The 12,972-nt window shown below is 40.9% G+C and overlaps 1 protein-coding gene across 1 annotated transcript in view; it reads right to left on the reverse strand.

Moving 5' to 3' along the window:
* Positions 1 to 7,685: 7,685 nt before the first annotated feature.
* Positions 7,686 to 12,972, reverse strand: part of LOC148009572 (kinetochore protein) — a 28,511-nt gene continuing 23,224 nt past the window's right edge. Inside the window, exons 4-6 of the mRNA XM_087672958.1 lie at positions 8,724 to 8,834; positions 8,526 to 8,621; positions 7,686 to 8,299 (exon numbers count right to left, since the gene is read on the reverse strand). Coding sequence (XP_087529084.1) covers positions 8,139 to 8,299; positions 8,526 to 8,621; positions 8,724 to 8,834 — 368 coding nt within the window. The 3' untranslated portion in view covers positions 7,686 to 8,138. The remainder of the gene's footprint in view (positions 8,300 to 8,525; positions 8,622 to 8,723; positions 8,835 to 12,972) is intronic.

Genomic DNA, 12,972 nt, shown 5'->3' on the forward strand with positions numbered 1-12,972 from the left:
TCCATAGACACATCTTGTAGGGATAGTGCTCTGCAAGTGCCCCCCAGAGTTTGATGGAGCGATCAATGCTTTAAGGGCACACAGATCCTTGGCACCTATGAGTTTTACCCCTATGTCCTTCATGTTTCTTGAGCATAAGACATCTTTGCATCTACAAGGGACGTTTCCATCTCTTTATACAAGTTCTAGTGATGCTCTTGTAGCTTCAAAAAGAGGTGACTAGAAGAAGAAGTCGAAGGCTATGGTAATAAGTAACAACTACAGAAGGACTCTAAAGAGTTAGTGGCTTCCAAGAAGAAAAAGATAAGAAGTTGCAAGATGTGGACTGCTTTGTTGATCATCCTCCTCCTCATACTCTGATTCAAAGCCTCTGGCCAAAGCCAAAGGCCAAGTTGTGAAAGGGATCCTCATCTTCAAATCGAGAGAAAGGTTTTGTAGCCCCTTCTTCTCCCACTTTCTAGTACAAGTGATGCGGTCACCCCTCATGACTCTCCAGTGCCAAAGAGAAAGTGTAAGAGGATGTTGAGATAGGGCAGTTGAGTCTCATCTATATAGATATATTTGTGCACAAGTTACAAAAAGAGATGTCCCTAACGCATCAACCAGAGTTTGGCATGTATAAATCATGGAGCTAGGATTGACACCCACGTTCATGATGGGTTGGTACTTGATAGAAAGCAAAATTGGCTCCTAGTTTAGTGCTCACATGAGAGGGCACTTTGATGGACTAGCCAAAGGTGGGAAATCCATGGTCACATATGTTTAGAGGCATTTTTTACAAGATGGTCATGTATGCTACTATGTAACATTGTTGACACACATTGAGAGCTACTTCGATTTTTCTCTATTTTCGGGAGTTGATACAATCAACATCAACATCAACTTTCTCCGAGGCGCCTTGGTGGTGGCTTGTGCACCCACTGCTTGGGTATCCATGGTTCTACTTTGGTGGATGTTATAAGATCCGAGATACACGCTCGACTTTCTTATATACTTAAAATATATATGGCAAATATTATGGTGGCACAGAGGGAGAATAGATGAGAGAAAAGAAAGATGTAGAGAGAGAGAGAGAGAGAGGTAGAGAAATTGGCAACACACTAGAGACTGGAAGATGGGTCGGTCTCCCCCTTGTGGAGTTATATTATTGACAAGGAGCAAGCTCCTCCATTACACATAAGTCAGTTCTCACTTGTAGATCTTGGAAACAAGATCATGGTTCCTTGCATGGTATACAACCGGCTAACACTTGCACAACTTGGAAGTTCGCACCTTTTGATTCTTCTTGAGTCTCCTTCTCTCTTACACAATATGTGTAGGGCTCTCTTCTTGGCGCTTGATTTCAGAAGAGCTTCCGCAACATTTGCACCTTCTCTTCTCCTCTTGGAACTTGATTTCAACAGAGCTTCCGTAGCACTTGTACCTTCTCTTCTTCTCTTGGAACTTGATTTCAGTAGAGCTTCTGCAACACTTGATTTCAGCAGAGCTTCTGCATCACTTGCACCTTTTCTTCTCCTCTTGCATGCATGCAAAGTGATGCTCCCTTTCCCTCCCTCACACCCAAGGAGAGCCTCCTCTTTTATAGGCTTTCAAGAGCTTCTCTTCTTGGAGAGAGACTTGAGTTGATCTTCATGCAAGATGTGGTTGTTCTAGGACCTACTCTGGAGCAATAATTTCGAGATATCTCTCTGGTCGTTGTTCGGATGAAAAAATGTTCAACATGAACGTTGTAGATCTCGTTGTTTTCGATAACCCTAGTGGCCCGTTTTTAGAGATTGTCTTTCTATCGCGAGATATTTTAAAAATGGATTTTCCGTGTCTAAAAAGAAAAATACAGCTTTTTAAACTATACTCTTAACTTGTGGTCCATGCAACCACCTTGAATCATAGATAAGGAGAGTTCATTAGATAGCCTCGGGCTTCAACCTTAAGATTGGATTCCACACAAAAGCGTGTGTCATTTTAGACCTTAGAAAGAGAAAACCACTTCTCTCCTCACTTCCAGAGGGTTGTGTCTCGTGTCTTCCTTAGTGGTAAGAGAATTACCTCTCTTGTCTTTCTTAATGAAAGAAAATACCTTAAACCTTGACTTGTAAGGGAGAGGATGATCCCAAATGAATACAATGCTCATTACACACACAAGTAAACGTTCCCAGGTGTCCCCGAATGCACACATAAATACATATACACAATGCTAATGCACTTCCTCTTCTTAGAACTCAATCCATCTTCATTTATGTGTAACTCCTTGATTCTTGTGTACACTCTTACACTTGGCAGACACTTCCTTCTCCCTTCATAACTTGTACTGCATGTACCAAATATCCCCATCACAGTACTCTGCTCACCCCATTAAGTGATGCACTAGGAATAGTGGTCTCTAAATGGTCTCATGGCCATGCTAGATCATCATCAACACTTAAATAAAAGTGAGTCATTAATTTATTGACATGAATTTGTTAAATAGAGAATGCATAATAAGCAATCAATTTAGTGACAGTGAACATTGTTGTATATACTATGATGGGCTATTATCATTGTGTATTGTATTGTATCAGATCACGCATGATCTATGAGAGGGTGTTAGCAAATATGTCAGCTCGTGTGAGTTTGTGCATGCCACATTGAACTAGGCACATGTCAGGTAATCTAGGCATTTTTATTGTGCATTATTTGTGGCAATTTAGGGCATTTTGGTGCTAGTCAACCACCTTTTAATGCTAGCCAACTAGCTATTATGTATGGCATATTTATTACCTATATATTCAGTGCTCCTCAATTTTTGTATTCATCACCTAAAGGTCCTATTTTTGGAGAGAGGAGCCGATGCTAATGCCCACGCAGCTAGTGACTCAATATTGTACATGACTGTCACATGTCTTGGTATATGGATTCCATTTCCCAAGCATTATTCTAGATTCTCTTATTTTGCAGTGTTCTTTTCTCTGTCTTGCGTTCTGCAGTCTATTTCAACATATGTATACCCTTCCATTAATACATCCACTTCTGACATCTACAAGGTCAAGGCTAAATAAGGCTCCCCTTAGCTCTGCCCATAGCTCTTCCCCTCCTGTGGTTGCTCAATGGCTCCTCCTATTGTTAGCCATTCCTCTATGTAGTGATACTGGAGGGGGGAGAGACGTAATAGACAATGGTGTTGTGATGAACAAAACAATGGTTGTTAGGAGATTAGAGCAGGGAAATATTGATCTCCTCCCCGCATTTTCTCCTACCTTATCTGCTGCCCACTTCTTGCTAATGCTTCTCCTACTCTCGTTGCTTATGATTGCAATGGAAGAAGATGATGTAGCAGAGGATTAAGCAAGGATGATGGAGGGTAGGGCTGATGCCATGTTGTTGTCATGCACCCACAAGCCACATTTTTGCTGCCACACTACTGCATGTAGTATCACGCTTCCTTTTCCTGAACCTTGTGGGCTTCTTTTCATCAGGTCAAACAGCAAGTGTTCAAGGTTTTGATGGAGGAAAAGAGGGAGATGATGAGCATGTCTAGTATGCATAAGTCGTGGACTGGAAACAGGCACCAATTGAGCATGTTGAAAATAGGTGCCAATAGGGCATCCTACTTTTGTCTGCATGCTGCCTACATACTACCTTTCTTCTCCTCCTCACTCTAAAGTTTGTTGATCATAAGTCACCTTGGGTTGCTGCAACATGACGGATTGTAGATGAACAAAAGGGTGCTAATCATGAGAAGATGATGATGATGAAGATTATGAGACCTTGATAGAGAAGCTCTTGCAGACTGACACCTGTTTTTGTTTTTCTCCACGTTTACCGCAAAGATCCCTTCTCTAATCAAAGTAAGCACCTTCTTTTATTTTGCCAAAAAGTATACATGCTTGCTTTCTTGTATGTAACCTTTCTCCCATTAACAATCTTTCCCCTTTTAACCTCAAGTATCCCTTACCTATGCAAATTCTCAAGCTACACAAGTAATCAAAAAGAAAAAGGTATGATCTATTATATTCATTCCCATTAGTCTCTCTTGTGCAACTTATTTATGCTTCTCATTCCCCTAAAAAAAAAGCATGTGTCATGTGGGACAAAGGGGCTCAGCCTCCTGAAGTCTTGAAGCTCACAAACCCGTAGGGATTTGACATTGTCATCTCGATCAAATTCGGGGCCTTCCCTAATTCATGCTACTTGTGCAAACAACTGGGCCACTTTGCTGAAGAATATCCCAAGCGCGTGGAAGAGGTGATGGCAGAAGGATTGCCCCCCCCCCCCCCCTTGCAAGGAGGCTCAACAGAGTCCTGAGAAAGGTAGGAGCCCACCTAATTAGATTAGGGACAGGAGGAAGAAGGATGTTGCAAAACCATCCTCTTTATCTAAATCGATTAAGCCTACTGACAGGATCATTAGCAAAATCATTAGGGATAAGGAGAATATCAATCCTAACAAAGACAAGGGAAAACAGGAAAGGGAAAGCAAAAGGTTTCCCTTAAAAAACAAGCTCGAAAACCACTTGTCAACAAGAGTTATTACGCAATGACCAAAGGGGCAAATGAAACCTTTAAGGATCGCATTAATTAGGATGGGATTCAAATCGCAAAAGATAACCATTATAGCCTAGAATGTGAGAGGGCTATGCTAATAGAAGAGGAAAAAAGTCTTGTACTCGGTCATCAAGCGGATGAAGCCACATGCATGGCTCTTCAAGAAATCAAGCTGGGGGAACAAGAGGCAACTAGCATGACTGTTGCAAGCTATACCACTTTGATTAGAGGCTCCATTAGAGGTGGGAGGTACAGTGCTTATGGTAAAAGGTGGGCTAAACCCCAAACTTGAATGGGTAGATGAAATTGGCTCAATAATTGCTCCCTTAGTCTCAAGGAACAAAATAAGAATTGTATCGGTCTATGTTGATAATGTTTTAGTAAGTAGGGCAAGGCAATGGATGTTTCTAAAAGAACGACTCAAGTCAGATCCTACAATTCCTATCATCGACTAGAATATAACCATGGGAAATGGACACATTCTCAAAGAGGAACAACCATAGACATAGAAAAGGAAGGCTCGAATGACCTACAGGTGACTAATAGATTACAAGCTACGGCCAACATCACCAAAGGCAACCACTCACTCACCTACACGTGGCACAACCACCAACAAGGTGATCAGTGGAGAGTGGCAAGATTGGATAGGTGCTACATAAATCAGGATGGATGGTAGTGCTCCCCAAATTCCAAGGTTAGCATCATGGCAGTACAGATTTATCCATGAGAGGAGCATCCAAGACTCAATCCTCAATCTCGCTGCTACTATTGATTGGGCACTTGCCAACGAGCAAAAAAAGCATTTGCTTAGCAACATGGACTTTGAGAAGACATATGATAGGATCTCTTGGGAATTCATCATACTCACACAAGAGGCTTTGGACTTGGAGAGGCTTCTCAATGATGCTCAAAATGCTTCTCCAATGCTACAGGCTGTGTGTGTATTAATGGAGTGCTATCAAAGCATTTCACTCTCAAACGGTCTGTGAGGCAAGGATTCCCAATAGCATCTCCTCTCTTTGCAAGTGACAGATCCACTACTCAGGAGAAAGATTGGCAAATTCAGAGGGGCTCTTTGCAATGGCTCACCATGCTAGGAGACGAGCAATTTCGAGCCTAATTTTTAGCTGATGATAATTCTAATATAACTAGTTACTATTGAACCAACGGCAAGCTAATGGAAACATTCGAAGCTCTCGAGCTCCCTAATTAGCAAGCCCCAAGACAAAGTTGCTTTATCTTAGATATGATGACCCTCCAAAATGGTTCCCCATGCATGAGAAGAAGGTGACAATGAAGGGAGATATGTTCAAATATCTCGGGTGCCGCTTAGGCTTAGGAGTATCCATAAGTCAAAGATTTGCATGGATGATGGACAAGGTGGTCCTTAAGATGCAAAGATCGAAGGGTGAAGCCATTACCATGGGGGGAAATTTAATTGTTCTTTGCTTTTTACTTCGAGCTTATTTGTGGCAAGTATCTTTGCCTTTAGCAAATCAACTTGAAATGAAAAGAGCAATGAGAAACTTCCTTTGGGAAAGGCAGGAGGGACCGTGGGGTTGAAACCCCTTAAGCACAAGGCAGATATAGAATGTTGCTCAAGTCTACATGAGTGCTATTGTCAACACCCAATTCAACAGGGATATGGCTTGACCTAATTTAGGAGAATGAAACCATAAGCAAGGCATTAGGGTCAAAGTCAAAGCCCTCCAAAGCCATTAGTAGGTTTATCAAAGTATGGAAGACGGGTGGGTGATGTAGAGTGGGCCCGAAACAAAGAGGGAAGAGGCAAATAAAGCCTGAGGGTGGCTTTGCCGCAGTCCAAGCTAACCCAAGGGCCAAGGCTGTCTAAGAAGATAGATGTAAAAAGAATTCAAAGATAGAGTGATCTGTGGCATGAGGGATAATTAAGACCATCGAGCATGGAGAAAGTTGCTAGGAGATGGCCGTCGAACGACAAGGAGACCAAATGGCTAAGGGAGGTGATATCAAGAAAGGACTCATGGCCGATTTCACACATCAAGGAGGTACCTTTGTTGCAAAGCTTTTAGGTTGAAACTCACAAATTATTGGACTTATGCAAAAAGAGAAACGACTATAAATGCTATTAAGGAAGGATTTTGATTAGACATGGGCCATTGGAAAAGAAAACTCCCAAAAACAAGGTAAAAGGATTTGGAGGTTGAGGTCATCTAATAATCTGAACGTGGTACTTTGGAAAGTCCTCAATAACAAGTACTCGACAAGGGAAAGATTGCAAAAAAGCATGATCTCTCCTCTACGCCCTATTTGCCAAAGGGAAGAGAAGATGATATGCCACATGGTATGGGAATGCAAAGAAGCCAAAAAGACATGGAAAAAGTTGGAAAACTAGATTGTAACCGTTGAATTCAATGCTAGGTTTAGACTTAAAAAGTATCCTTTTTGGGTCAAACCCTTAGCTCAATGAGGGCTCTTTGAAAATATGTAATGTCAATAGAGCGGTTATCATTAAATCCTTATGGAAGCATAGAGACTATAGTTTTTGGCTGGAACTCTAGGTTCACACGAATCCAATATAGACAAAAATGTAAGGAGGAGGACTTGGTGGCCTTTTAAGGGAATGAGGAAAGGATTTTGAAGAAAGTTTAGCTAAGCTGCGGTACATCACCAACTTGGCTAATGTAAATGTAAGTATTCATATTACTAATACACAATCATTTTTTTCTTTTTTAAATTTATGAGGCCATTTGTCTTTTTAGTTCCTAAAAGCTAGGACATTAGCTATACCAAACTACTTCTCCAAAATATAGTGGATGTGGACTTCAATTTTTTTCCTCTTATTCATGTCTATTATTTCCTTCAAACTCTTCCGATCGAAATCTTGAGCTTCGAGTGTTTTTTAAAAAACTTCATCTATAACACATTGATGTCACTAGAAAAACTCATAGCACACATAAAAAGGATATATTTACAATCTTTAAAAAAACACCACCTCTCTTATAGTAAAGTTACTTCTGATTTACAAAGAATGCATGCATCAAAGAAAGATTACCTAAGCAAGTTAGGCTCTCTAAACCATGTACCACCCACAACTCCACTAATAAATCACCCTCATGGCATCATCTGCAAGTTTAAAAGATAACCAAACCCAACCAACCTACCGACTAACCCACATGCATAAGTAAATTTCCTATATTTGCACCCAATGTTCACATAAATCAAGTCTTCATGTCGAGCAAATGGCAAATTTTGAGAAAGTCGGATATGTAGTTTTTTGTCTCCTCAACTTTTATTAAATTGTTCACACCTCAATGCCTTTGTATCAAACAGTCACCAAGCATTACTCAACCCCTTCACATCATCATCTTGAAAGGTTTTGAACACACTCACTAGATCCTTCATCTCTTTGTTGTATGATCTAACTCATTCATATTAGGGTAGAAGTGATAGCACCTGGTACATTGTAAAAAGCAATTTATGGCTCCAATTGGTTGGTCACGAAGATGGGCGTAGTAATGGGACCACATGTTGAGTTGTAACAGGACCACATGGTAAGAACAAAGGTCTAATTTTTAATGTCTCATTATCCAGCACCCGCAAGCGCCGCAACGTGTGTCGTGACATACAGCACCAGGCTCACAAATGTGTCGACCGCAAATTGATTGAGTTGCCATGGCCTGTCGCTTGCTCCCGAAACCCGGTTCGCATGTTGTAGATGAATTTGATCAAGTCGTTCGTACGATTGAGCTCTTTTACAAGCTGCTCGCTGTTTGCCACTTCAGGATTGCATTCCAACACTACACGTCACAGTCACACACCAAAAAACACACACTTTCAACAAGCTTGCAAAACTCATCTCAGAAGCCATAAAGAGGCACAATGCCTCTTGGTGAGGGCAAACACTTTTAAAAAGCTTGCAAGACTCATCTCACAAGGCATATAAAGAGGCAAAACCCCTCTTGATGAGGGTCGTATACACACGTACAGCAAACACAGCATCTCCTTAGATGTAGATCCACCTACTTGTGTAAAGGTTTCTTTGCTTGTCATGACGGATGCTAAAAGAAAACTCTCGATCCAGGTTAGCTGATGTCACCTTTGTCAATATTATCCACAACCCTGCATATTCAAACGACAAAGAAGCCCAACAGTAAGTACTAACGTGATATGAAAACACTCTTTTAGCTTGTTTGTGCATGGCAACCAATGCAATACACATACCATTGTTCTTGGTTGGCTCCACACGAAAGCCTAGATTCTTTTGATACCATAAAATGCTATCAAGCATGAAATTATTTTTCGTTCTCCTCTCACTGAGCGCCCCATTGCTTTCTGGACAGCATTAGCATCAAAACTTTCCATCAAGACTCAAAAGTTTCATCTCATGCCCAGTGACTTACAGAAAAGTTATTTGCTCAAAAATGACACATGCAACAGAGGAATTGAGTCAGGAATCTGTGTGTGTGTGTGTGTGTGTGTGTGTGTGTGTGTGTGTGTGCACGCGCGCACGCATGTAGAGGTACACATTCAAATGGAGCAATGGCATCAGCTAACCCAATTACAATCGGTCAGTGTCCAAGCATGTTCCCAAATTGATTACTGCATACGACCAGTTGGACCAGCCAACAGGGAATATCATCCAAATTCCAATGCTGGAGTGATTTTATCTCCACCAATGGTACAGCCTAACAAGTTCTTCGAAGCTTATGTGGATTTTTAGCCTTCTATGTTATGTTCCAAAGTGTGGCACCAACAGTTTGAATGATGGAACTAGATCATGGTCCTAGGGTTGGTCTTATAGGTCTATGATGTATTGAACACAAGTGAATTTGTTGTGATATATCCTATGAAAAAATCCAGATGCAATTGTTGACATCATTGCTTTAAGCATAATTGAGAGCTGATTCTGATCAGCTGTGTCTAACCTGATAACCAACTAGGACCTACTTGAACAACTCTAGCTGGGCAACTAAACCTGTAAGACTACCAAGATCTCTCACTGTTCACATCCGGTGCTAAATGCGAGGCAAAGTTACGACCATTATGGCTAAATTAGAGATTTGCAGCTGTTGGGCAACTAAACCTGCAATACTACTAAGGTCTCTCACGTCCTGTGCTAAATACAAGGTACACTTGCAATCATTATGGGTAAATCAGAGACACATTTGCAAAGTTGTGGCTAGTCTAGAGAGACCAAATTTCAACGAACTACTGAGTTCAATCACCATCATTCTTAATTATGCTTCACACATAATTAACTATTCTTAAGCCTTTCAAATTGTGGTGTCTTTTTCAAAGAAGCATTTGCCCAGACATTTAGCCTTTGCTTAGGCTCTAAACTAAATAATATATGAGTTTTCATTGCAGCTATTTTACTACTGCTCACTAGATATTTAATGTTGAACAATTAAATGGTGCCCACCAAATTTAAGGCAGCCAAATCTACTTTAGCCCCAAGGCGTCGAAAATATTTGAACCATACTCTCATACATATATGTCTAAATTGTGAAGCTGAGTTCCCATTACCCGAGAATACAATAGCTTTGTTTGTTGGCTGCCCTGAGCTTCCCCCACCTTTGTTTGCTGGTTGCCATTAACTGCATTGGCCATCCATGGATGTTTGCTGTGCATTTACTGCTGTTGGCACCCAAATCAGGCCTCAATCCACTACATCATGACTTCCTTTGTTTCTGCGCAATATCACCTTGAAGCTCCTTCTGCGACATTGCAATGGGTTCGCAACTCATAGAACATCCCTTGGCAGCATTTACAGTGGATTTGAAGAAGGCAGATCATTAGGACAAGTACCCTTCTCAGATTCCTTCTTCCCTCTAAAAAAGCAATACATGTGAGAGTGCACATCCACAGCAAAGAAACGTGGAGAGAAGAGGAGCAAATGAAACACGAAAGAAATTAGAAGGAAAGCACTTTGATCTGAATGCAGTACAAGGTTATGAACAGGCAGCCCATGCACATGTGATCCATGTCAGTGAAGGCATCAGACTGACAGCAGAAGATGGGAATCTGACTGAGGAAGATGAGAAGAATGATAGCTGGATGGAATGTGCTGTGCAAGCATGTGAGTGGCTTCCTTTATAGGCATGATAGCATGAAACAAGCCAACCTAACAAACCATTTGCTGACACAATGACAAAGCTGGCCAACCATGAAGAGAGATGCTGCCTTGCCTGCCAGGTGACTAAAATATCCAATGCAGTCCATGAAATAAACCAGTGCATTGGCTGCCATGGGACTAAAATATGCAATGCACTCCATAAAATAGGTTACACAATGTGAACAAGCTGAGATAGCAACAGATGCCTATTGTGAATGGCTAGTTGATTGCAGCCCACTATCAATAAGAGCCCCACATGCAATCACCTTCTCTTGTGGGACCCAAAATTGCTGTCACCTACCTATAGATAGCCTACAAGGGCTGTCACCTGCCTCCAATGGCCTCCTAATCAGCTAGGGGCGGCTCTTTGACAACCTCGAATGGCTGGAAAACTGCAGCAACAACTCTCTCTCCTCATTTCCCAACCTCCAACATGCTAGGATGAGGCTCTACCAACCTCCAATAGCCTTTTCCTCACTTGCATGGGCAAGTTTTGCCCAGTGGGAGCCTTTCTTAATACATTTTTCAACCATTTTCAGCTCCATTAAATTAAATTTCAAGATATTAACACTACAATGACATAAAGGCATCAATAACCTAGAAATACGTGTTGACATCATAATCAAATAACTTATGCACCTATTGCTTAACCATGCTCATGCCCCTCTACATATCTAAAATTCAAGCTACTTCAATGGTTACTATCCGCACGTATGAATCATAACCACTATTAGAACCATAAGGGATACACCTATATGCCAAAATCCAACATTGCTCTAACCACCAAGCCGTTATAATGCATAAACGAAGCATAAACAACACCTCATAGCAATGATATACCAAATGATAGTCATGTAAAGAATACATCAGTTGCAAACTATATGTAATTCATGGAATTGTACTTCCTTTGCATCACCTGTAGATGTACATTGCATGCCATCCATATATCCCATACATCCTTGCAAATATATATTCCACGTATTCCATGCATGCCAAAAACCTTGCAAACGTACAATTTCATAGCCTAGGTGCAAACCATACACATCTACATACCAACTCACATTGACTAGTATACCAACCATACACATCTGCATACCAACCCACATTGAATAGCACACCGAGTAGTGTTCCCAATGGCACAAATACTCTCAGTATACAGTGCTCTAGATGCAAACCAAGTGCATTTGAGATCAACTATTTAACTAAGTTATCCATCACTAGGGGAGTGAAGGTGCAACCTCTCCTTTGAGGATCAGGCAACACTCTAGACCTTCTACACTATATTGATCCTGAAAGAGCTTATTCCACTATCAATTGCATTTTCCCCATGACCACCAACACTTTACGGAGCATTTGCATAACCAACATTGATACCATCAATTCCAAACACACCAAGGTTAGTAAATGCATTATCAAAGTATGCCACTTTGTGCCCAAGCATCATACCAACGTTATTATAGACAAAATTTTGCATTCCACTAGCCATACCCAAATACATTGTGCCTTATACTCCATGCATTGCTTGCTTCATCCCATAAGGATTCAAGCCATGCATAGCCATAAACCGTCCTTGACCACCATTGCATGGAAATAGATCCACCACCAAAGTATCCTAGGTGACAACATACCTTACTATCCATAAGCATTGGATTGGCACTTCCAACTTGGCCTTGCATTTGCATCAATTGCCCCACTGGCATCATTGGCTTATGCTCATTATCCACATTTGGATCATCATCATGCTGCATTGGCTCTTCTTTCGGTACATTCCATTGTTCTGAAGCTCTAGAAGAAGACAATTTCTCTTATTGCCTTTACTGCCCTTTTTAAAGGAGTTTAAAAAGCACATGAATTGAGAATCTTTTGCTAATTGCATAAACATTACAACTACTTTCCTCAACTAATCTTTGAATTGCTCATCAAATTTCTCTCTTGCTATAGTGATCAACTTTAAGAGACCTACAAGAATCCATATTCTAGTCTAAACCAATATTAATTGCTTGCTCCCCATACTGAGTGCCTTATCCAAGATTAGGCAATGCATTTTTCCCAACACTTTGCGAATTCTCAAACTGAGAGTCATCATCATTGCTTGATCCCATCTCACTGTATGAAGATACTCTTGTTCTAATGCTTAGTCGATTACAATTTTAGCACTAAAGCAATGCTTTTGACTTCCAATCAAGAGCCAAAAGCCCACCAAATCAAGGGAGTTGACGGTATCCCAACAATGGGATCATGAATCCAATCTTTCTTCTAGGATCGAGTGGTAATGACTTGGCTTTAACACTAATTGCAGTAAGTATAAAATACACAAATATAAAAATACACACTTTTTCACTTAATCTTGGACAA

The sequence above is a fragment of the Lygodium microphyllum genome, chromosome 30 (assembly GCF_053477565.2).
Source record: "Lygodium microphyllum isolate KBCC chromosome 30, Lygodium_microphyllum_v1.1.10, whole genome shotgun sequence".
In the NCBI taxonomy this organism is placed as follows: domain Eukaryota; kingdom Viridiplantae; phylum Streptophyta; class Polypodiopsida; order Schizaeales; family Lygodiaceae; genus Lygodium; species Lygodium microphyllum.